The sequence below is a fragment of the Schistocerca nitens genome, chromosome 12 (genome assembly GCF_023898315.1).
Source record: "Schistocerca nitens isolate TAMUIC-IGC-003100 chromosome 12, iqSchNite1.1, whole genome shotgun sequence".
NCBI classification, from domain to species: domain Eukaryota; kingdom Metazoa; phylum Arthropoda; class Insecta; order Orthoptera; family Acrididae; genus Schistocerca; species Schistocerca nitens.
In genome coordinates this window covers 3,328,049-3,354,385 of record NC_064625.1, presented here as the reverse complement: position 1 = coordinate 3,354,385, position 26,337 = coordinate 3,328,049, and the positions used below count along the sequence as shown (strand labels likewise).

Below are 26,337 nucleotides of genomic sequence, written 5' to 3'. Positions count from 1 at the left end.
ACACCTTGGCAACAGTTGATTTGTGGACCCATGTTTATTGGAGCTTTTTGGCTAATTTTGGCCTGTACTTTCCATGTGTGGATTATTGACTATCACTTCTGAAACACCCTGGATACTAGGTTACAAATTAATGGTAGTACTGTATGTGTTAAACCTCATAGGCTCCTCTTCTAACATGATAGGTCCTCATATTTATTTCTTGCAACAAATGCTACAGCTACTACAAAATTTGTTGCTGTAAATTGTCAAAATACTTGTACCTGACTACTGACAGCAAAGTGAGAATGTTATATTGTCAGAAAGTAGAATCGGGCAGATATGGAAAGTTACATTTATGTGTGACCTGAAGGTGAGATGAAACTTTGTGTATGAAACCTATAACATAAAATTTAAATTTTCATACTGCAACCATTAGAAGTCCCAGTTACAGATGTGATGTGAAAAGAACAAGATTGTGTTTGGAAGAGCATGTGGTTACAAAGATACTGTGGTAACGGAAAGTTCCAGTATGTAAATGGAAGACAAAAATTGGGATATCAGAAAATGTGTAATTATTGTTCTCCACTTAAAGCAAGAGAAATTGTGTAACAGGTTGTTTCTTACAGGATGAATGAGATGCAAAAGTATACATTAAATTTGTGTCTGGGAGGCCTCGTGTTCAAATTCTCTCACAGCGGCTCTGCTGTCGTTTTCTGTGTTCTGTAGGTGAATGCTGCAGTGACTACCTTACTCGAGGATCACAACAAATAGATTTCCTCCAGTCAAAGGCCAGTTGTATCGTATAAACCAATTTCCCATATCTGCCAGCAAAAGTCTACTTGCTACAAAACCAAATTAGTGAAATAGAGAATCGTGTGGGTGGACTATTGTTTTCATTGCTGTCTGGCCACTTGCTCAGTTTTCAGAATGTTATTTAAATTATTATCTAGCTCAGATGATCAATTTGATGTGCCAGGTTTTGCATCCAGTCTCTTATTTGCCTTACGGTGTTTCTCATCCGGCAGCACGGTGCGTACCCTTACGCGTAATGTTATTTCGAGTGGAGAGTCACTTGAGAAACGTAGACGTAACTTCCGGTGTGTCAGGACCCCTCACCGTCTGTTAATGACCCGACAGATCCCAGACTTTTGTAGACAATCAATTATCTGCAATAAAGTACTGGCTGAAAAAATATGCACACACACATTCGGTCAGATCTCGAAGAGGTGTAAAGATTTGCAACTTGCTTTAAATGTTCAGAAATGTAAAATTTTGCACTTCACAAAATGTAACAGTACAATATAGAATGACTGCAATGTCACTGAATCATAAATGGAATCAGTAAACACATACATAAATCTGGGTGTAACAACTCAATACAATATGAAATGGAATGATTAACTAAATTTAATTGTAGGTAAAGCAGGTGGCGGACTTCAGTTCATTGTAGGATTCTGGGCAAAATGGCCTACAGAGGATTTACTTTACAAAATGCTCGTGCGAGCCATCCTAGGATATTGCCCCAGCCTGTGAGACCCGTACCGAATAGGATTAACTGGGGAAGAAAGGCAGCACAAATGGTCACAGGTTTGCTTTACCTACACGAGGACAAGACAGAGACACCGAAACACTGAAAGACAGATGCTAACTGTGCTGTGAAAGCCTGCCCGCATTCCCCCGCCCCCCTACGTATCGGACCCGTAGCCACTGTGAAGGTGAGATTGGACTAATTAAGGTGCACACAGAGCCGTTTGAACAGATGTTCTTCTCAAGTTCATTACCCAAATGGAACAGAAAGAAATCGCTATTCACCAATACTTCCATTTCCCGAAAGAGAATGATATATTTTTGTTGTACCTGATGACACAGAAGAGTGCCTATATAAATAAATTCAGACATATTGTGTTAAAACGTCCTCCTCAGTAACTGAATAGTCGACACAACCGATTGCTGTACGGAGGACCCGAATTCGACTTCCAGTATGTCAGAGATTTTTTTCCCCCAGTGAAAGAGCCGGAACGGTGTGTACTCTGCCTCGTGAGGCTAATCGCTGGGCTACTCGACCGAGAAGTAGCGGATCGGAGTGCTGACCCCGCACTACACCAAGTGGGCCGAACGGCACAGTCGGTGCTTTTCTATCTCACTAGGTACAGCAGCGCAGCAGTCGAGAGACACAGTTTGCCATCGGGAAGAACTGTCTGTCCGAAACTGTTTCCCCGGTGTGCCCGCACCAGTAAAGGAGGAACACTGGAATCGTTCCTTTGCAGCAGCTCCTCTCCCGTCCCCGTCCTCCTACGCCGACTTTGGATCTGCAACGGCCTCTCCGTCGACACACCACCGTTATCTCGCCTTTCCTTTTTTTCCCTTTCGGCAGTCTCGTAAACCCGACTCCCGTCCCGTGAAAGCTAAATAACTGCTCAGCTCCGGTCACAGTCACAGAACTCGGCTGTCGGCAGTCGCGTTCGACCCCGCCCGGGGCGCCGACGCTGTCCGGACCGCTCCTCACGTGTGCCATTTCGTCTTTCTGACTGTCCCGTAGGAAAAGGAGGACGGCCCCCTGTACAAGTTCTACCAGGTGATACTAGACGCGGGCGGCGACTTCATCAACCAGATCACCGAGATGAAGGACCTGACTCTGTTCGCGCCATCTAACGCCGCCTGGTCGGAGACCACGGCCAATAACCTGCTCACCGACCGCAAGAAGTTCCGGGAGATCCTGAACCTGCACATCGTGGCCGAGAAGCTCAGCATAGAGAGCATCGTGGAGCAGAATGTCAAACAGGTACTGCCACACACTTGTCCATTTGCTGCACCTCGACTCCAAAAAGTACAAAGTATTAGGCATTCTTTTTCGGCCTTAAATATAACGTCTGTCTTTGTGGGAAGGAGAAGGGAGAAAGTGTTTGACAGTTTGTAATCTGTTTATTGTGAGATGAGAATTATTTCTTTGTCACGTTTTTGTAGTATGTCCACTGTTTTCACAGTCTTTGAGAGCTGTCGGTCGTGAACTGTCTTATTTGAGTAAGGTGCTAGTCTGCTGTCGGGTCACCTACCCTGCTGGAAACTGAAATCCAAAATTCTGTCCGCGAGTTAAACAGGGATGTAAAGAGTTACACAATTTTAAAAATGTTTGCCACTTCGGTACCCTAACCGATGGAAATTGCAGAGGACTTCACCAGTTTGATTTATCGAGCAAATTTGCACTTAAATAAAGAATACAGTCCTGAAATTTGTTAAATTTGCAACAAAAAAGACTGTAAATACGGTTCTCGGGTGAGACATCGGATGTCACCGTGAAAACTCCGCGACAATTTGTCGTTATGACTGACCGATACCTTCGGGTTTGGCGAACACACGGCATTTGGCAGCGTGTTCGCCACACCTGACGATGTCGGCCCGTCGTGTGACGAAATAATGTGGAGTTCTCACGACGACATCCGACGTCTCACCCGAGAACCGTATTTATAATCGGTCCGTCGGGAAGGGCTCGAGTGACAAAACAGATTCTCTGGTCAGTACTTTACTTCAGAGTACGTAACTCCGAGTACGACAGACGGCCGCACGCAACAGTAAATAACGGCAGAGATTTTTTTTCTTCACAATGACTTTCTTGTTTTATAGCTATGAAGAAAGGAATGGTGGTTCTAAACTGTAGGAATCTGTTGTCAACAGATGAAAATTTGGGCCTAATCTGTTCTATCACAGACTTTCCCGTGTCACAACACATTCATTACGATGCAGTATCAGCACACTTTTGACCGATATTTCATTTCATCGAGTTTAATTCAATTTGTAAAAGTTAACAGTCCTATTTATCTATTTAGTGTGTTCGTACAGCGATGTCAAAAATTCACAGGGTGGTAGTATGCAGATATATAGATGGCAGTAGCATTGTGTACACCAGGTGTAAAAGGACGGTTCACTGGCGAGCTGTCATTTGTGTGCAGGCGATTCGTGCACCATTACAGCCGCGCAACACGAATTAACAAACTTCGTATGTGGAATTGTAATAGGAGCTGTTACGGGTGGGACATTCCATTTCAGATATCGTTAGGGAATTCAGTATTGTGAGATCTACAGTGTCAAGAGTCCGCATACCAGATTTCACGGATTACCACGAACGACACGATGACCGAAAGCCTCCATTTGACGACTGCAAGCAGCAGCATTCGTGTAGACTTGTCAGTGCTAAAAGACAAACGACAGTGCGTGAAATAACCGCAGAAATCGACGTGAGATGTACGACAAATGTACCCGTCAGGACAGTGCCGCAAAATTCTGCACCGACGGGCTTCGGCGGCAGACGACTGACGAGAGTGGCTCCGCCAGTGGCACGGCGCCGCCACCTCTCCTGGGGTCGTGACCGCACCGCTCGGACCCCAGACGACCGGAAAACGGCGGCCCGTCACAATTTCAGTCGGCAAGGGCGGACGGTAGTGATCGAGTGCGGCTCATATCCCGCGGACCGAGTTGTCGACGAGCCACTCGGGTGGTGGCTAGGTAATGTTAAAGGCCGTGTGGAATGGACTGGACCTTCTGGTCCGACTGAACTTACGAGAACATTCGGGAAGTCGGCCACCCGTATCACACGAAACGAATCCCGTCGATCGTCTGAGGAACGTAATTCGGAGGTCAGTTTGTGTACAAAATCCTGCACTGGCAACGCATTCACCATTGTAGACGGCTGCAGAGGCAGCACGGCTCAGTATTGCTGCGGGGGACTTCCGACAACTCGTCGAATTGGCGCACTGTGCCGGGTGGAAGGAGGTCGGACGCGATACTGCGAGGCATCCCGTCACTTTTTTCAGCTCAGTCTATTGTCCTTATTGGGAATTGCACCTGTGAAGAGAGGTCTTTGTATTTAGATTAATAATGCAGCATTGGATACATAAAAGTGATACGGGGAAACTGGAGTAGGTAATTAACGAACAGCTTTGATATTTATACAAGTTATCCACTTGTCAGTGATAATTTACAAAAGACTTCAAGTGTATCTGTTTTGTGGAAAAGCTTCTTCAACATTTCACACTTTGCAAGACTTGCAGTACGAGTGAGGCACTTTTATTTACCCAGATACTGGAAATTTTAAGTTTCATAAGTGGATTTAAAACCAGAATTTTGATAAGGGTGTTTAAAAAATAATGTAGAGCTTTTGAGTCCTATAGTTAAGTTTCTGACATTTGAATACAATAAACGATGATATCAGATTTACACTTTAAATCGTGTTGATTGTCTTATGGCATTAATTATTTTCTCTGCCAATTATTATTATTATTATTATTATTATTATTATTATTTCCTTCCTCAATGCACTGTTACTCAATTTCTAATGACCTTGTTGTCAACAGGATATAAATCCCGGTCTTTCTTCTTTCTACTAGTTTTAGCTCTGTGCTTTGTTACTGATATGAATTAATATTTGAAAAAAAGTTATTTACATAGTAAGATATAAAATATCAAATGTATCATTATGAGACACGTACTGGGTATGTTATTTTAATTCTTTGTACAAAATGCTTCACGAAAACCATAAATGAAAAATCCAAGTGAACCCATTTCTTTACAGGGAGCTACAACTTAACACTGCTATTTCCTATTTGTCGATATTTTTAAAATTTCACACTGTCCTTAAACAAATATTTTTGGATGCACAATTTACATTGCTGACTTAAGAAAAACAATAGGACCATGAAACCGTCACACTTGAATTTGCCAGCTTTGAATCAGAACTAGGTTACTGTTTTTAAATATTAATATTACACAGTTAAAAAAAAATTACAGTAGAGTGTCAGCTATCCAAACTTCGGTCAGAAGAACAATCGCTCAACTGAACTGTTACTCGCTCGTGCGCAACAGAATAATACGTCCCAGTTGCTCGGTGCGCTAAAAGAGAATAAATACTTACCACGAATGCGACAGAGAAGGAGAAGGAGAAGTCGAAGCGCAGACGAGTGTCCGCGATACAGATCCGGGGCACCAAACAGTGTACGATAGCGAAATCGTTAAGCTCGTCACCGATAAAGCTGACGCCGCCAGCAGCTCGTTGACTGGTTGTCTAGAAAATGGAGGTGAAAACGTAACAGCTGCTTCTGAAGCATTTTCACATTTAGGTGCCCCCTTGCAGCAATTTGAAGCTCGAGATAAAAGTGACCGGTATCAAACATCTGTCCAGAAAAAAAGTGTGTGACTTACCTGCTCGTAAGCAGATAGGCTCACTTAGAACGCCCAAATTTAAGGATTTTTAAAATGTCGATTCTATATGTATTGTACGTGCAGAATGTATATCTATTTCATATTTTTTGTTTACTAGGCTGTACTACATACATTCCTACCGTACTTGCCTTTCTAATAGCAAAAGAGTTTTCATATTATTATAAATATAACAACGAAAATCCGAGACGGAATAATGACAATATTACGAAAAGGGCAAGTTCCTACTCACCGTACAACGGAGATGTCGAGTCGCAGACGGGAACGACGAGAAGACAACCAAATGAGTAAGCTTTTTGGCCAGAAGGCACGCTTTTGAGACAGATGACACGTACACGCATATTCGTGCAAATGCAGCTCACACGCACGTGACTGCCGTCTCCGGTTGCCGGGGTCAGATCGCGAGGAACGGCACACGGCGGGAGAGGCGATCGGGTCGGTGGGGTAAGGAGAAGGACGGGGCGAGAGAGCAGGGTACAGGTGGGGGACGCTAAACTACTACTCGTGGGTGGGAGCGTACGGGGACGAGGTGGAGAAGAGAGGATAGGGCAGCTAGGTGCAGTCACGAGATCCGATGCCGGGGAAGTGGAAGAGACTGCGAGGCCGCTCACAGAATAGGAGGCTGTCGAATAGGGACGGGAGGATAAGGGACAGTGACTTAACGGAGGTTCACGCCAGGAGGGTTACGGAACAGAGGCCGTACTGCAGGGAGAGTTCCCGCGTGTGCCACTGGGAAATCCTGGTGTGGGTACGAAGAGTCCAGACGGCACAGGCTGTGAAGCAGACATTAAAATCGATAACGGTGTGTCGGGCAGCGTTCTCAGTAACTGGGCAGTGCAGCCGTTTCTCGGCCACAGTTCCTAGGTGGCCTTCCGTGCAGACCGACAGCTCGTCAGTTGCCGTGCCCACAGAATGCGGCACAGTGGTAGCGACTCAGCTCGTAAATCGCGTGACTGCTTTCACGTGTAGCCCTGCCTCTGGTGGGATAGCTGATGCCCGGGACCGGACCGGAGTAGCCGCTGGCGAGAGGACGTACATTACAGGGATACGAGCCGTGAGGCGAGGAGTTGGGAACGGGGGCTGTGTAGGTACAGGTGAGGATATTGTGTAGGTGCAGTGGGCAGCAGAATACCAGTGTGGGAGGGGCGGGAAAACGGTGGGTATGACATTTCAGGGCACGACGAGAGAGTGTCGCAATCCTGGCAGAGAATGCGGTCGGGTGGTACCGAGTGAGGAGGGGTGGGACTTCGGGAGGTGGTGGCGACTGGAGCGACAACGCACGGGAGATCTGTTTCTCCGGGAGGTCGGGGGGGTAATTTTGGTCTGCGGAGGCTCCGGTATGGCCCTCGGTAGATTTCGAGAGGGACCGCTCGTCACTACAGGTGCGACGGACGCTGCGGCTAGGCTGTCTGCCAGAGACTTCTCGGTACGGGACGGGTGGCAACCGTCCGAGTGGAGGTATTGCCGGCTGTCGGTAGGTTTCGATACGTACGGAGGTAACGGTGTAGCCGTCTCTGAGGTGGAGGTCGACGCCGAGGAATGGGGCTCGTCGGTTTGAGGAGGACCGGGTGAACTGAATGGGGAGAAGGTGTTGAAGTTCTGGAGGAATGTGGATAGGGTCTCGTCACCCTCGATCCAGATCACGAAGGTGCTGTCGGCGAATCCGAACCGGGTGAGGGATTTGGAATTCTGGGTGATGACTAAGAATTCCTGTAGACGGTCCACGAATAGGTTGGCACGGGATGGTACCGTGCGGGTGCCCGTTGCAGTTGTTAATTAAAAATGTATGTAGATTTTATGGGTATAATAAACGTCTACAGTTTGATTATCCAAATAAATTATTTTACAAACATCTCGGGAAGCTAGTCCCAATTCAGGATATCAGCGGAATAATTAAATGTTCGTGGATGTGTTGAGCTGTGTTCGGGGGATTAGTCTTAAGTAAGGATTTACGAGTGGAACAATTAAATACTCATAGATTCGTTGTGCTATCTTCTATATTGGCATTGTGGCGAAACCTCATAACTGAAATTGCATTTAATGCAGGGCTTGTGTTAGTGGCAGTTATAGGTATAGACTTTCCTGCATTTGTTTGTTATGAACATATTCAAAGAAGTTTGTGTTAGTGTGAAATCACACGAATATTTGCACGAATTATATATTTCTTCTTAGGATCTTTCCTACCGACATTCTCACCACATATTTTATGTAATGAGTAGTTTGTCTCTATATAAAAAAAGCTCTAACACTAACGAATCTTTCTGCAACTGTGTGTTATTTTTTATTATAAAACCGAGCCCCACGTGGGGAAACATTATATTGTAGGTATGTGCGAGAGATTAATATTTCTGCCAGAGGCATCTGGCGCACATCAGTAAACGCAGTAGAAGGAAAGTAAACGGAACACGAAGCAGTCCATGCAGTAGCACACGTGGTTGGAGAAAAAGCTGGTGGCATCTCGTGTTAACAGACAGACCACATTATTACACGACAAGAACGTGATCTTCTTATTGTGAAAATTAACAATTGACTAAAGCCTACAGTACCATTAAAATCATCAGTGACTTTGAAATACTCATTTATAGTGACTGCAGTTGTTATGTATCGACACATACGAAGGTGCATTCTCGGCATTTCTGATAGTCTTTGAACAATGAATAGAAGAAAATGAACAGTCAATTAAGTGACATGTGACCTGGAAAGAAAATTAATAATAATGACAATTGGGAAAATAATGATAGGCATTAACATCGGTGGGCAGTAGCACTGCAGCGACAACACTCGACCGGGCCTGTCCGAGTATTCAGGGGGAGTGTTCTACGATGTAGTGAAAGACACACACGAGATCACATCACTCTTGCCTGGAATGATATTGGAGCTGTTTTAGCAAATTATTTTTTAAAAAACAAAGAGGAATTATTTTTTTCTATTACCATGTATTTCCTGTTCTCCAGATATATTTCACCATTGATTCTTAACAGTAAACTTTTCATAACTTTAATTTTCAGAAGGATTGTTTCGTGCAGGTATGTATACTATCTTCCGTTTATTTCACATACCTCATACCTACCCTTCCCGTAATTCACACGTGCTAATTAAGATGACCTACTTTTCCTCTACATTTCTTAAAAGCTACCTCTCACCTTTATGTCCCAACTTGTAAAGACCGACTCAAATCTGCTTTCTGCATACAATAGCAATAAACTGTTTCCACAATATCTGTACTCCACTGCATTAGTGTAGCGCAGCTTGGCGCTTCAATAGGAGCTGCTCGACTTGGCGCGTTTAAGTATTTTCCATTCTGACTACGTGGGTGAAGTGAGTTTGAAAAGAACTGAACATTTCTCTAAAATTCTTCACTTTTGGTGCAGTGGTAGAATGACATTAATATGCTACATTATTTGCAATATTTTTGACACCTAAGTAAAAAAAAGTAATGTGAAATGTACTCATATTTGAATAATATTTATATCTGTCAATTGCAAACCCAAAGAATATGCTCACATTTGCAAAAAAGTTAGAAATTGTTGTCTTGCTGACTTAGTTGTTACTTGAAGTATGAAATTACTCTTATGTAATGTAATGTAGAGAAACTGTAATTTGTCACATGTTATAAGTATTTTTATGAATGGATAATTGTAGTGAGTGTGGTGAATGATAAAGCTGTACTTCCTAAAGCAACACATAGAAATACAGCCAACAGTCGCATCATGAGTGACCAAGTAGTACACGAAATCTACCTCACGCTATTGTGACACACAGTTTTGATGGGTTACACGGAAATACAGTGTAATAGGCAGCCACTGTCAGTGTCAATGTTGCTGTTATACAAGGTGTTTACAAATGAATATCGGGGTTTTAACGCTTTGTAATATTTATTACATTAAACTTACAGTTATAAATGATATGTCAAATGAAAGAGCAAGTCAAACAGTTACGTTTGGCAGCTATGCGCGTGCGCAGCGCGGAGTGTTTCTGCCACGATCCACTAGACTTCACTGTACCCGAGCAACGGATAGACCACAAGGGGTCCAATGACAGGGCTCGCTTTGCACGGACTCCACATTCACCCGACCTAAAGCCACGCGATTTTTTCCTCTGGGGCTTCATCGAGGATCGTGTGTACGTGACTCTGCTAACAGCAGACCTCCCTAAATTAAGATACTGGATTGAAACAGCTGTTGCTACAATCACTGAAGACACAGTTATCAGCATTTGGGAAGAACTCGGCTATAGACTTGATGTGTGCCGTGTGACAAATGGTGCTCACATTGAACATCTACAGGGTTCTAAGACGTGCCATACGACAGTGCCGAGAAAACGTGTGCTGGCATCCCCGGCGAGAGCTCACCACAGTGAGAGACGGTTCAGTATGCCAAGCGGGCAGAACTGAGCTTTCGAGTTAATGTCACAGTACCCCCTCGGTTCACTAACGGGCTGCACGCTTAGAAATTTCAAATTTGGAGTTTCAGTCCGGCGCCTGACTGTCGGTTTCTATTCCCGGTAGATGCCTCTGTGAGCCTGTCCCGTTTTTCTCGTGCACCCTCCACCAGTGTGCTCTGCCTGACAAAAAAGTGAAGCAACCACAAGGGGAGAAGGAAATTGAACCAAACTTCGTGGGTCGAGGTGGTACATCGTGTTATTTCGGCAATTACAAAATCGAGTCAAATTTACGAAGACCTCGCCAGTACGAGCCCACCTGTCGGTACGACATTCCGCCCCCTCCGTCGTGGGTGCACACGCCGATTTCGTGGGGGAGGGTGCTGTAGAGCTGTCGCAACTTCTCCCGAATCGCACCAGCTCGAGACTACCGTAACCGATCCCAGGTATCGCAGATATTGGCACCGGAACAGGGTCGACGTCCGAGACGATACATTGCGTGACCCTTCGGGAACAGGTCCGGGGATTTCGCCCACTGCGGGAGTACCTCGGAGCTGCGCAGACGGTCCGCAGATGTGCGTGCCACGTGTGGGCGAGCACAGTCCCGTCCGAATATCGCACCGTGGTACTGTCGCACGAGAGGTAACGCGCGGAGACGCGTAACTCCACCGTATTTGTGTCGGCTGCGGCCCGGAGTCGTCCCAGACGGTTCCCGACACCTCGATGCCGGGAGTAGTACTGCTGCACTTCTCCAAGAGTGAGAACTCTCCCAGGTCGCCCTACTCGTTCGGTGGCGGTCGTCCGGGGTGGTGGTGCAGCTGTTAGCACCCTCAACTGGCACGTAGGAGCGTGACAATTTCAAACCCCGTCCACCGTCTGGCTTTAGGTTTTCCACGATTTCCCCAATGCGAGGCCCGTTCCTTCGAAACGGACACGGCCGCATTGCTTCCCGTCCTTCCGCTCTGTCTGTCAGTGACTGCACTGTCGATAGGATGACGAACTCCGATCTCCCTCACTTCAGGGTAGTGCAGAAGTGCAATTCGTCTTCGTACACGGTGCAGTGCCATCTGTCGGCAGTCCTCGCTCCCCTGTCGAGGTGCGACTCCGAACGCGGCCGTCCGTGTGGCGGTGTTAAAGGCAGCCTACGTGGAGGGGGCTGTCCCTAGTGTACGGTGGGCGGTGCGGGACGACACGGAAAGTTGCGAGTAGTCTGTTACTCGTTCACAGATACGGAGGGGTTACTGTGCGGTCGGAGCACAGTACGGCGATCCTCCCTCGTGACAATCGTTCGTGGTCACCCCGGTACCTTTCCGACGAGTACGGCCGCCCTCGTGTTACCGTACAGTGAGACGCCGGGCTAACGTCACGTACGGACGTCCCACAAATCTGTGCGTCGTACAGTGTGACCCCTCGTCCGGACGGACACCCACAGTGAGGCCCGTTCCGAACAGGTCGAGGTGCCGATAGCGGCATCACGTACGAGTGTTCTGTACGTGTTCACTTAGACATCTTCGTAGCCCGTATATAACTGGCCAGGCTCAGTAACGACACTAATGAATTCTGCTATTCTGCCTGTCACAGAGAACTGCGACTCCAATCGTTTACTTCACTTTTTTGTCAGCCAGTGTACTTGTGTGATCAGGAAACATCTCCTGCGTTGTGTCACGTAAATCACTTATACAGGGGGAGAACAGGAGCAGGCGTAGCATTGGACGTTGCAGGACACTTTATTTAATATTTCCCCACTCAAAATTCAGTCTTGTTCCTGTTGTGTCATTTGCTAATTTGATCCTGTGTTTTGTATCACTAAGATGTGGCTTCCACTAAGCAAATACAATGCCTTTAATGCCGTACCATTTTTGTCTCCCCCAGGACAATTTTATGATCTACACAGTGAAATGCATGAACTCTTGTACCTGATATCAGTTTAACAGCTTCCTTAAATTAGCTTTTAATCCAGATTTCATTGCCTACACTGTCTGGAGAGCAAGGCTGAAGCTCTGCGGGAATGCCCTCGAAAAGATTACTACGTCAGTAGCTGAGCACCGTGTGTGTGTGTGTGTGTGTGTGTGTGTCAAGTAGTTTTCTTTACTTACATCATTGTTTGTTTTCTACCCAGTATTTTCAGTTACCGTCTGAGTATTTTCTTAGTTTGGTTCAGGTGACTGTAAAATTTCCCAATTCACACTGTCAGGGCTACCTCCTCTGGCACAATCACATAAGGAGATTCTTTCCTCCTTTAAAACAAACGTGACAGCTTTTTGAAGGATAACTTTTGGTAAATATATTATAAGCGCAACAGAGAAGCTAGTCAAAGGGGAATTGCTCAGTAGTGTTTTTCTGCAAGGCTCGACACGTCGGGTCAACTGGTGACTCGGATATTGGTGTCGAGGACGAGTCTCTGCCCAGTGCGGGAGCTGGGGGTGGTCGGGGAAGGATGTTGAAGTAGTTTTCTAAGGCAAAAAAGAAGTGTAATTGTCACGGACTGTATTCTCTGTGTTATTCTAGAAAGTATAGTGTTTGCATCTATCTTTATGTAGTTTTGAAATAAATGTTTACTTTTGCTAAAAGTATTACATAAATGTTTACTAAAAACTAAACTCATTATGGCTGCTCAAAGCTATGTTTTGATTTTTAATGTGGCGGTGGTTGGAATGTTAATTAAATGTACCTAGAATGGTGAATGTATGGGAATGGCATGCGGAAAGGCACCGGCCCGGACGGTACCGACAGGCGGTGGGACGGGGGTGAAGATTGGAGGGATGGTGGGAGGGGAGGTGAGTCGTGTGGCTGAGGTGTAGAAGGAGTGGACCACACTGCTCCTAGCTTCCAGAACCAGAGAGTCTCTACTCTCTCTACAGAGACAGTATAATAATAGACCACCTCAAACCTAATGGTACTGGTAAAGATGGAAAAATAAAGACATACTTTTTTGCATATTTGAGGCACCTAACTTTCACGTGATTTATCTTTTCGAGTTAAAGATAGTGACAATTTTTCACATTGGCACATACTCATTAAGGGCTCATCAAAAAGTGCCCAGTATATTTCTACATTCCGTTTTAACATCAAATTTACTTTTTAAAAGTGAACTGTGCCATTTGAACTTCAAATTAGTAGGACTTGACAATCTTCAATAGTAAGACTGGATTAAAAAATTGAATTTTGTCTCAGTCTTTTGATAAATTGATTGATCCATTGTCCGGAAGTCAAAGGTTAAAATTCCTTCTATACTAGGAGATGTGGACCGGCTGCGTACCGTATACTGGGGGACTCGACTGAAGTAGAGAGCACCGACCGCATACCGATGTTCCTGCCAGATTCCTTCCTCGGACTCTTAATCGGCGGGCCAGGTACCGGCAGGAGTAGCACGCTGTCCGAGAAGTAGATATCGACCTGCCAGTAGGAGCCCGGAAGGCCCCGGATACGAGATCTGAGCAGTAGCCAAAATGTTGAGTTGCTGAAAAGGTAAAGGAGTAAAACTCTGCAGTCTACATCGACCAAAAGATTTTGGCTCCACTGACAGCGGGCAGGCTTACAGGTCGACATTTGTCACTCGTCGGAGGCATTCGTCGTTCTGTACTCCATTCGAGTCCTCCGGCAGACGGTACACAGCTGGCCTACGTCTTTCGCTGCAGCAGAGAATTTTAACCTCGAGTCAACCCACTAAAAGATGGGCAAAAAATTAAAATTTTTAATCCAATCTTATTCTGTAATTTCTTCTCAGGCCCGTGCAAAATAGTGATTCTGTTGAATTTGCCCAACTACTCTTTTGGATCCAGATGTGCCATAGTTCCATTTGAAAAACAATAATTGATGTCAGTGTTGTTACAGAAAATCAAAATGACGTGCCATTATTAGATTTTACAGCTTAAGTCTATAAAGGGCCAGCCGTGCACTGTGCTCGCTCGCAAAGTCTAGAAGACGACGGTAGTGCGTCTCCGTGTCGAGTGGAGGCAGCCCGTTAACAGATTTTAACTGGATATGTCTTTATACCTCTAAAATACAAATTCATCGAACTTCGCAAATGGCTTTTCGTCCACATCGGTCGCGTATCGAAGTTGATGTAGATAACGAATGCGATTATTAAGCCTAGGATGCGGTGTCCGATCTGTAGCACAGTACGAAATCTAGGTTCGGTCTGAAAGTGACAGTGCGGCCGAGAGTTGGTGAAGCTAGTGAATGAGAATATAATAACTGCTCAGGGTAACAGTCTCATCTATACCACAACACGAGGTCTGGGTACCGTACGCGTTTCTCGGAATGACACAGCCTACAAATAACTCGCGACGACTACGACAGAGGAAGTAGCCGAAAGGACCTGGTCACGTACGAACCTTGCCTGACGAGAAATCTGTGGAGCATTTCTTCGAGAATGTCGCCACAAAAAACTAAGATCTCACAGTTTCATCCCCACTAATACCGCTCTTTCATTTTGGTGAACTTAATGTCCTATCAGTTTTATTAGTCGAGATATATTCGATGCCGCCTCTTTACCAGTTTCGTTGTCATCAATTTGTTTATTTAATTTCAGTAAATCTAATTCAAATTCAAACTTTTTCCATTTGGAACTGCCAATGTGTCCTCGTTTGTGTGTCATCTGACTCACCAGAAGAGCGACAGAAAAATCAAATTTTAAGTGCATTTTTACTCTGTAATTTCTTGTCAGACCTGTGGAATACATGTTTTGCCAAAGGCACCTCACCGAGAAACATTATTTTGGAGCCAAAAACTTCTTATTCATTTGTGGAGCGGGATTTTTGCATTGTGGCTGACTGGGGTTGCAGAACTGACAGGAGACACAAGACATTGTACAGCTTCAGAGTGACAACATTCTGATATATGCATATTTCAGGGCACTATTAACCTCAGTTGTGCCGATCGAGCTCCACGGCAACTGTGATCGTGGAGCGAACACACACACACACACACACACACACACACACACACACACACACAGTCGTTATCTCATGATGAAATCAGATAACCAATATCTACAAAGCAACAAAAGGTACTGTGCGTGAAAAAGTTTGTTGCCTCAATCTATTTATGGGGAATAGTCATACAGTTTTAATTATCACCTCCTGAAATTATAGTTACGTAACTAGTTTTATGTTTATTTGCAGGTTTGCGTCAGCACCTGGCGCACGTCAAATTGTGTGTGCTGCTGGGGGAGCCATTCATTTTTATGTAGGCCCCACTATTCTAGTTTGGCTTTTCTAGGACACCAGAATTTCCTGTTACTGCAAACAAATGAGAAATCAGTTACGTAACAATTTTTTCGAGGTGATAAAAATCAACCACCCCTCGTACCACCGGTAGGCACGCTGCAGACTAACAGTGGGTCGTGGTGCGAGAAAGTGGTCCACGCCTGCACTGCCACGGACAGTGAATCGGTACAGCCTCCGAGTGCCTTGTACGTCCGAAAGGCTGCCTCTTTGTCTCGAGACACGGTATATTTAATTAATTTAAACGTGTCTGCATTAAAGGGACAGAAACTCGCTACCGGTCGGGGAACGACATCCGCACGCGGTAGGATACTGTCGCCCATTTTGTTCGCGCGACTGTGCCGGTCGACGTCCGGGCCGGAGGCCGCTGCCGTGTCGTAGACGCTAACTGTAGCGGGTGCTGTGTGTACTGTTTCTTCTGTGGACTTGACATGTAGATGTCGCCTGACGTAGTAAATTGCATAACTTTCTTTCTGTTTCACATCACTGTTGTTGCCTTTTGGAACAAACTGCCTACATTCCATGCTGCACCTGTGACTTGCGGAATGCATGTAGATCCGACAGGTATGTTTTGATTTTTGGAACTTTAATGCTATACGTTTGTTGCTACTTCTCTTAACTACTTTTTTTCCTACCTCTTTTATCTTAGCTACTTTTTTCAAATTTGTTCTGTAGGTTGGGACGTATGTGGCTTTTCTCAGTTTTCATCTCTCCGCGTAACACGGGAGCACCCGGCCAGTTCGTACATCCGTCGCCTAATAAGATGAGTAGGGTCGACTGCTCATTCGTGTCTGTCGTAATGGCACCGGATTTTGTGTGCAAATAATTCTTCGTTATTTGTGAAGGTGACTTAGTACAGTCACCTAAAAGTTTCGGTCGGACATTTCTCAGTGTTCAGAACTGTGCGAGTTTTCTGAACTGCACCGTCTGAACTTCCCAGTTTACGCCTTCTGCGGTTCCCCCGAGTGGGCGGTGGCGTAGTTTCTTTCAGTAACGAGGTCTGTCCGAACGAGATGCCGCTCAATCTCGAGTGGCTCCACAGTCGACACCGACAGGACATTTCCCGTAACCTTCCCCTTTCTGGAACTAATCTCCCGCTGTGCAGACTGTGGCAGTTCAGGTCCGTGCAGTAGCACAGGTGGTTTCTCGTGTTCCTTCCTTCTGTCCATTTGAATGAGAAAACAATTGTGCCTCAGTGTCGAGTGCACAGTGAGAGCTCGTTCTGTTCCGTCACCTGCTGTGCACTTCACTCGTACGTGTGTGTCTACTTGCTCGACTCGGAAAATATCGTAACGAACGCACGGAGTGCAAATTACATTCGGCCGTATACTTCACCGAGGAGTTTATGCAGTCTGTTGTAAATTGCAGAACATTTGGTGAGAAATTGTCAATTCTCGTTTCATCAGACGTCACTGCATTTTTAATATAATTTCTTCAAACCGTCGTTGAACTCGGCTATGTTTTCATTTTGCTGTATCAGTTAGTAAGCTCGCTTTCAGACATTTATAATTCCTCTTCACAACACCTCTTCATCATCTCTCTGCATCTATAGCTAGTATATCACGCCTGATAATAAGAGCAGACTTCACTACCCGAGTACCTGTCAGAATTGCACCACCGAGGGAGTGGGGCCGTAAAATGGCAGACGGCCGGTGACGAGTGCACAAATGTAAAGTGCATTTAACGCAACTCGCAGCAGCTGCACCCCGTTACGTTAGTGAGTGCAGTTCCTCGTCGAACTAGCTAGAGGTAATAGTTTAAGCTGAAACGTCACAACTGGCCAAATTTTAAAACCTTATCTACAGGCAGTTTTACTAATAAACTTTGCTGCAGTATATGCCGAGTGAAGCTCGACTGTAGAAATACTGTAATGCAATTGGTGTGTGAAGATAGTAAGTTTGCACAACAAAAACAGCATTGCAGTTAAGTTGTTGACACGTATCTGCAACAGTGGGATTAAAAATTCTGATCTTATGGCAACATATTTTAATTTTTGAACGAACTTTTCTTCTAACAGGTAGACCAATCATAACTGTGATCCAAAAGGCTGATCAAATAGAAAACAGAAATAAATTGTTAAATATTCTCATTTTCTTAAAAATATCGCGCCTCCCAGCCCCCGGCCGCCACCTCCCACTGATTCACAAATTTCTGCATCTGACATCTCCGTGAAGTTAAGATCCTTGAAGAAATGATTAACTTACCTTATCAAAAATTCCTAGTACTTTGCAATTGACTGTAAAAAATTCAAAAAAATTTGTGACGGGGTTTCAAATTCTGCACATTTGTCGTACATTGGGTGTCATTTTGTGACTGCAGCTCAAAGACAGTGTAAGATGACCTACAGTTGTCTGGACAATTTTACTCAGTTGAACGGTCAATGTAAAGTTAGTAAAATTTATACATTTTCCACTTGTCTTCACGCTCCTTTGAAGGTACGATCTATTTTGTGATGGCAGTGATGTTGTTTTGCAAGTTATTCTCATTTATCCAGTTCAGTATAAATCATTTTCATTATACCTCATAGACACACATTTTGACTACCTGGTTGCTCAACAAGTGCACATTTGATTATTTTGAGAAGTGGCTACAAATCTTCGCAGTAGGGTGATATTTTAGTCAAAATCTGGCTGGATACCGTCCCATTTTTTATTTCCCCTCTCTCCAATTAACATCCAGTGAGAATACTGCATCACTTGCAAAAGCTTTGTGACTGTGATACTCACTAAATGCCATTACTGTACAAAGTGTACCAGAAATACAGTAACAAACTTCGAGGGGCAGTAGAGGTGTCTCGACAAATTGAGGATACAAACCCGGGTCCAGAAACGTCACCCGTCGGCACTACAGACAGTCCGAGTTACAGGGGAAAAGGTACGACACCGGGCCGCAGCTTCGGCAGTAGAAGTAATGCCGCAGGATTGCGGAAACGTACCCACGTGACAGACCCGACAGTATACGGGACCCGTCACGGCGGCACCGCAGGCGCTGCCGAGTACGGTGGCGGGAGACGCGAAACTGCGCTGCGGACAATGGCGGCGGCGGAGGCACGAGCTGGCCGACGTTCCCGGCGTCCTCCCGTGCATGTGCCGTGTAGATCGGTGTCTGGGTGTCGTAAGAGTAGAGGGCGGAGGTCAGGCACTTCACCCCAGCTGTTCCAGGTTCCGACGATGGCCGACCGTAAGAACCTGTACTTCAACGTCGTGCTCGGCCCGACGGGGAACAAGACGGTCACCGTCGAGGGCGGCGGCGTCAACGCCACCGTCGTTCAGCCCAACATAGCCGCCACCAACGGTATGGTGCACATCATCAACAAGATACTGGGTGTCCCGTACACGACGGTCAAGGAGAAGCTCCGGACGGACCCGATGCTGAAGTAAGTAGCTGGTGAAGCGGTGAAGCGGTAAAAGTATAGTACAGCGTAGCATTCCTCGACTTAGTGAAGAATAGAAATTTGGGGAGTGACAACAGTAGCGAATCTCAGTAAGAGATGTAAGAATTGTCTGCGGTGCTAAATATAAGGAATCGTGCCGTGGCCCGTTTCCGAAACCCTGTTGCTGACGTAATAAACCTGTATATTTGAAATGTAGTATTTCTCGTTAAAAGACTACACCTCACATATATCTCGTATGCTTCAGTACAGTGTTGGAAATGAAGAAAAATTTTACATCAGCAGCCAGAGGAGAGTACTTTGTAAGAAGGATCCAATATGTAGGATGAAAATTGGCCAATTTACTGCCTAGTATGGTCCTGACTCTCCACACAGTGGAGTTTACGAAGTTCCTTCTACAAAATCCTTTCTAAACATTAGAAAGGTGTCATGTTGCAAGGAGAATAATGAATATTTTGGAAAAAATACACGAATAGCAGCATACCATTTATGTGCAATGTTATTAGATGTTAATCAGTGATGTATTGCAAGAATTGTAACCTTTGTTGTTTTTGTACATACTCGGTAAATAATTCGATGCTGAATCAAGGGTTGTTTGGTCGATTAGGCTGCACGGTCTACCACCTCCTTTTTAATACGTATCTTTACTTGCGGGTGCGGGTGCACACACATACACACACACACACACACACACACACACACACACACACACACACAATATGACCTCATGAAACAGCTAACATCAAGTTGCAGTAACGTTGTTTAACCACAGAGATACAATATCAAATTTGTTTCTTCAAATGAAACTATGTGGATTTTTTGGTTTCAGAATAGTGTTTCTACACAAGTTGTTATGAGTCTTATTTATTCTGCACAAGGTCACATATAGTCAGCTAATTCTTAATTACTCATAAATCTTGTAGACATAAAAAGCTTAATAGGATATGACAATAAATATTTTATCTTCTTCTTCTTCTTGTACGTGATCAGGCCCAGTGGACTGCACGCTGCTACAAGTTTCCTCCTCCAGTGGATTCTGTCCGTTACTGCTGTCCGCCATCCGTCCACATCTATTGATGCTCGGTTTAAATCTTCACGGAGGCCATCCCTCCAACGATTCTTGGGTCACCCTTTGGGGTCTCTTTCCAGCAGCTGTGAAATCCGGGAGCTTCCGAGGCCATCTGTGATCTTCCATCCGGGCCACATGGCCGGCCTACTGCATTCGTTTGGCTTTGACAGTTCCCACTACGTTCAGCTGCCGGTACAGTTCCTCGAGCTCTCGGTTGTGTCTTATCCTCCATTCCCCCGTGGCTTCATCCACAACTGGACCGAAGATCTTCTGACCCACTTTTCTCTCAGAAACTAGGAGCTTACGGAAGTCCTGTTTCTGGATGCTTCGTGTCTCACAGCCATATAGAACGTGCCCCTAGGTGCACTCTTTTGTAGGACTGGTATCCCACTTGCAGTGAGTGTAGATTATCAGCAGTCTGACTTTGATCAGGCTTCATAACGAGGTACTCTGTCTTGCCTCTGTTTATGTTTAGCCCAAATTTGCTGTCAGCCTCCGTTAGTGCTCTGGTCATTTGCTCTAACTCCTCTTCAGACCTAGAGAGTAAACAGATGTCGTCTGCATAGGCTAAGTATGCCAGTGTCTTTCCTTCGATTTCAATCCCTTTGTTCTCTCAGAAGGTCTCACGTACGATCTTTGTGAGGGCAAAGTTGAACAGGATAGCAGACAAACCGTCTCCCTGTCAGAGTCCCGTCGCAATTTCAAATTCCTCAGTTACTCGATTTCCCATCTTCACCTTTGCACTGTTTCTCTCAGACAGGTCTTTCTCAAATTGATGAGTTTCTCTGCCATGCCAGACTCCCTCAAATAGCTGTTTCTCAGTGAGCTGCTCGAGATTGAAGATGTGGTCTACTGTTGATCGCTCTGGCCAGAAACCTCCCCAGTTCTCCCCAATCACCGATTCTGCCACTGGCCGAATTCTGTGTACGAGGCAGTTGGACAGTATCTTATAGCAGACGCGTCAAGCGAGGCGATTCCTCGATAGTTGTCACATTTCAGTTTGTCGCCCTTCGTACGTATCGGACAAATCGGAGCTGTTTTCTCTTCTGCCGGTAGTTCTTCTTTGATCCGTATTGCCTGTATCAGTCAGTGTATTCTTTCTGCAAGTTTCTCTTATTCTCCCGAAGGTGTCCGATTCTGGTTTTCATCTCATCCAGTGTAGATGGGGGATAATCTGCATCGGCCGTAATTGGGTACTGGAAATCAAACTGCAGCTCGGGTTCGTCACAATTTAGCAGCTGTCAAAAGTACTCTTTCCACCTCTCAGCTATAGCGCTATCATTTGTCAGGATCTTATCGTGGGAATCTTTAACAAATTTCTGCTCGGCCTGGTGACCTTTGCAGAGGTTCATCACCTTCAGACACATTTCCGCAGTCTTTTGTCCTCTGAAGTCCGTTTCTGCTTCAGTGATGATATACCTTATATATTTCCTCTTTGCTCTTCTCAGAGTTGCTCGTGTAGACTTTCGGACCTCCTCAAATTGTACTGTGTCCTGTGCCAGATTTGTCCCATCTGGCCACTTGCTCCTAGCTTCCTTCCTCCTTTCCAGGGCACATTCCTTTCCAAACCAGATCATCTTGCCCACCGTTTCCCGCAAGTCTTTCCTTTGCCGTATCACTAACTGAGGTTTGTATGTTTCCCCACACAAATATTTTATCAACAGCATAAATTAACTGTACTTCTACGTGTGTCAATTATCATTTCAGTGCACTCCGTTCAAATCTTCAGATAAGAAACACTCAATTACTTGGGTACTTTCCATATATGTGAGACATTCTGTTGCCAAGAGAAACTCAAAATTTCAGAGACAATGGAAACAGATGAGAGATGTGAAAATGGATTAAAGTTCTTCACCAGCTGTGACTACGAAATCCACATAGACTACCATCTTTTTTTGTCATCTCGAGTAGTATCCTACTCTTGTCATCTCGTTTTCCATCGTATTAAATGTGGCAAGATACCTATTATTTTAAGTATTATTACTTTACAAAATTGTTAAGGCTTTCTCGGCCACTTGTTGCCAAACTGCCTGCCTCGGGTTCTTCAGCCGACTTCGGTCTAACGATTTTTCTGATATTTTGCCAACACGAGTGGCCGACACCGTCGAATCTTCACCCTCCCTTCCCGGTCGTGGACCGGAGTCGAGTTTGCCGTCGCAACTGTGCGTACCTCTCACACACGTCCGAGGGCTTTTCCGCAGTCATTTCCGGTGCGGTTCTCCTCTCGCTATCTGCAACGGTCGTTCGCTACAGCACGGGAATCCGAGATCCGTCCACTTCGAGGCTTTCTCCTTTCTCGTCAAAGCTTTTCTCACGTTCGTGTATTTCTATAGCTTCACTAAATAGGCAGGTGTGATAATTCTTCTCTACAGCAAGAACTTCCGTCTGCAAATTTCACCGAGTGGTCGCCCTCACACAGTTTCTCCACCTGCCCCGACCCACAGTGCCGCTTACGCCCCCAGTGTCGACCGACCGTCCAGCCGCAGCACCTCGGACACGGAAAGCGTCGTAAGGAGCAAAGGGTACTCCACTAGTCGTATAAGAAGTGTAACAGAGTCAAACACTCGGAATAAGAAATGTCGGGTACTGCCTCTGTGCCGTACGTTCCCCGAGTGACATCGGTCGCGTATCGCACAAACACGGTGTAAAGACTATTTATAAACTGACGGAGAAAATCGAAGAGTGTCTCAGATCGGCAAAGGAGAGAAAGGGCCTACTCGCAATGTCGGGACTACACTGATACCGCGCACGTGCAGAAGACTTTGTGTCAGAAAGACCGGACGATCGCTCGATACAGGGATCGGAGAACGTAAGCGGCACTACGTGGGGGGCAGGCGGAGAAACCGTGTGAGGCCGACCACTCGGAGAAATTTGCCGAGACAGAAGTTCCGACTGTAGAGAAGAACTGTCGTGCCCACTCGTTCGGCGAAGCTATAGGAATACACAGACGTGAGAATAGCCTCGACAAGAAAGAAGACAACCTGAGGGAGAACGGATCCCGGATTTTTGTGCTGCAGTGAACGACCATTGCAGGTAGCGAGAGGAGAACTGCACCGTAAATGACTGCGGTAAAGTCCTCAGGTGTCGGTACGACGGGTGCCTACAGTCCACGGCCACGAGCTCGACTGCACTCCGCCACCGGCAACGGAGGGTGAAGCTGCGACGAGGCCGGCCGCTCGTACTGGCGAAATGTCAGAAAAATCGTCAGACGAACGTCGGCCCGAGAATCTGAGACAGAAGTCGACAGGCAGTTTGTCATTGTCGCTTTAACTATTATGTGTGCATTTCGTCCCAAAAACACAGCTTCTGGCATCGACTCGCGTGTTATCGAACTACAATAACGTGCATAGTGCTGGTAAAAAAAAAACTGTGTTTTTGTGGTAAAATAACACGCTTGTGTGATAGGTAAAACAACAGAAGTGAACACTGAGCTAAATTCGTAGCCTCGCCTTTCATTTTAAAATGTTTACATACTATTAAAATCTTGTTCGTAGCTGATGTAAGGTTGTCTTAAAAAACTGATAACTGTATTTCAGTAAGACGTACCACCTCGGTGAGATGTCAGACTTCAACAAGATGTTGGACGAGAAGCACACCAAGTTCACATATTTTGTCCCCCGAGATTTGGCTTGGAAAAAGTTGGAGGTCCGCGACCCGTCAGCGCACCGCAAACTCTTCATGAAGGAATTTACCTACCAGGTGTGTACCCGTGTCCCACACGGAACATCACGACATTTAATCTTTCAACTGTGAAGGAATACGACAGGAGTCCGAGAGTGGCGTGCCGGGACAGGTAAGACCGGTACCACAATTCGCACTAGAAAATTTTTCGAGACTCGTGTTTGTCGCGTATCTGGAGACGATTCCAGTGTTATTCTGTCGGCAGCACAACTGGCGGAAACTCGCCAAACTTTCTCGTGTTACGTAAAGCCCATATGCAGTGTTTTGATGTACACAATTTTGTTGCCAGTTCACCGTTAGCACTAACGGCACCTTCTTTTGGCATTTGACAGCTTCGTTTAAGCTCGACACAAACTGACAGAACACAGTCACCACCTCGTACGTCTCGAGTGGACACAGGACGGCCGGGACAAAAAATTGTACCGGGCATCTGCCGTACACTCGTGACGGCCGGTGGCCGTTTTCCGTTTGCGGACTGTCTCTGTCAGTGTCACACGACGACTCGCTGAGAAGTCGAAACTAATTGCGACACCGTTTGTGTGACCCGGGGCCTGATAGTACAGTAACAGAATTTTGTCAACACGTCGGGTTTCGAACAACCTATTTTAAAAAGAATGATTTTTTTTCTGTTTGTTTTTGTGTTTGTGTCTTAAGACACACTACTAATCAGAAATAAATTACCTGATAAGAACTCGTACCACAAATATGTAACAACTGCAAACAAATTTTTACACCTTTCAATAAAAACACAAAAGATGTGAATATAAAAAGTTATAGTAAATTCAGAATTACCATCCTTTTTAAAAATATTGTAGTACTAAAAACAGAACTAATGTGGCAGCACTGTGAAATGTAGTGAGGTGTGTCCCCACGTGTTTGTATTTATTTTGCAGGTGAAACAGATCCTGGAGAGACACCTCGTCATCTCAGACCGGGTGTACACGATGGGTGCGCTCAAGAAGCTCGCCTCCAACGCTTCGTCGGTGCTGCCCACCATGAGGGACCACCTCAGGCTGAGGGTTAGGGAGACCGAAAAGAGTAAGGACAACTGATTCTTTCAGCTGGCTAACATTTTTCTTTAAATTCTTTGTGTCTTTTTCTGACATTCACTCCCGTAACAGGTCCTCGGTATCTGCATACGATTTTCTCTTTTACTCCTCATCGTTCCTTGTGGTTCAATGTGCACGTGTGACTTTTCTGTGTTTTTAGTGTACAGTTACTAATTCCCCCTTTCTCGTTCACTTTGTAATCGTCATTTTTCTACGATCCTCTGTCGTTCGTAATCTTTTCGGTGTTCTGTAATGAAAATTTCCCTCCCCGGTGAAGCGTTTTGACACTCCCCGTCAGGTTAAAACGAGGTCTCGTACTCGGTATCTGGCCTACGCCGTCTGTCCTGGAAGTTCCGAGGCCAATTTTGGTGCCGGTTTACCGGTCGCACCGGCACAGTAACCGCAGTGCCAGCTCGATGCCGTAAACGGCAGACGCGCATTCGGCCACCGAGTTGCGAGCGGGCAGTGTCGAGTAGTCGACGTGCGACCGTAGTGCGCCGATGTCGTCACGTGGGGAGTCGCAGCGGTGCAGCTTCTCTAAACGGAGTGTTCGAGAATGTTTTGAAAAATAAAAATGTGTGCGAGCAAAGTCCGTCACGAGCACACCTCGACTTTCGAACGCAGACGACAACGTGCGGACACCTTCTGCGATGTGATCGAAATGCACAGTGTGGACAATTATTTCTGAATAAAATCGTCACAGGTGACGAGACACTGCGTTATCTATACGAACCTGCCAAAAAATGAGAAAGTACTAAAATTCGCACAAAGGGTCAACACTATTATGACATAACTGACATTAGAACCAGTACGATAAAATGATTTAATTAGATAGACGAAAAATCTACTCACCAAGCGGCAGCAGGACACGCGCGTAAAAGACTGTTGTGATTGGCAAGCTTCTGGAGCCAGTGACTCCTTCTTCAGGCTGAAGGGTTGAAGGGGAAGGTAGAAGGAAGAAGGATGAAGAAAGAAGGATGAAGGAAGAAGACAGGATAGGTCTAGGAGAAGGGGAAGATTTTGAGAAAGCCACCCAGAACTGTAGGTCAGGGGAGACTTACCGGATGGGACAACAGTCAGTCTTTCCTTCTCATCCCGTACGGTAAGTCTCCCCTGACTTACGTACTTACCGTACGGGATGAGAAGGAAAGACTGACTGTTGCCCCGTACGGTAAGTCTCCCCTGACCCACAGTTTTGGGTGGCTTTCTCAAAATCTTCCCCTTCTCCTAGAACTATTCAGTCCTTTTCCTTCACCCTTCCTCCTTCCCCTTCAACTGCTCTGACGACGAGGAGCCACTGGCACCGAAAGCTTGCCAATCACAACAGTCTTTTATGTGTGTCTTCTGCTG

At 45.7% G+C, this 26,337-nt stretch overlaps 1 protein-coding gene across 3 annotated transcripts in view; it reads left to right on the top strand.

The window, feature by feature from the left end:
* The window catches only part of LOC126215255 (fasciclin-1), a 662,934-nt gene that overhangs the window by 616,250 nt on the left and 20,347 nt on the right, over nt 1-26,337 (top strand). Inside the window, exons 7-11 of one of the 3 annotated variants that reach the window (XM_049941929.1) lie at nt 2,519-2,761; nt 9,198-9,215; nt 18,959-19,173; nt 23,794-23,956; nt 24,832-24,976. In XM_049941929.1, the coding sequence (XP_049797886.1) occupies nt 2,519-2,761; nt 9,198-9,215; nt 18,959-19,173; nt 23,794-23,956; nt 24,832-24,976 (784 nt within the window). Of the gene's footprint in view, nt 1-2,518; nt 2,762-9,197; nt 9,216-18,949; nt 19,174-23,793; nt 23,957-24,831; nt 24,977-26,337 lie in introns of all 3 variants that reach the window. The other 2 variants (XM_049941931.1, XM_049941930.1) reach the window with 2 other exon arrangements.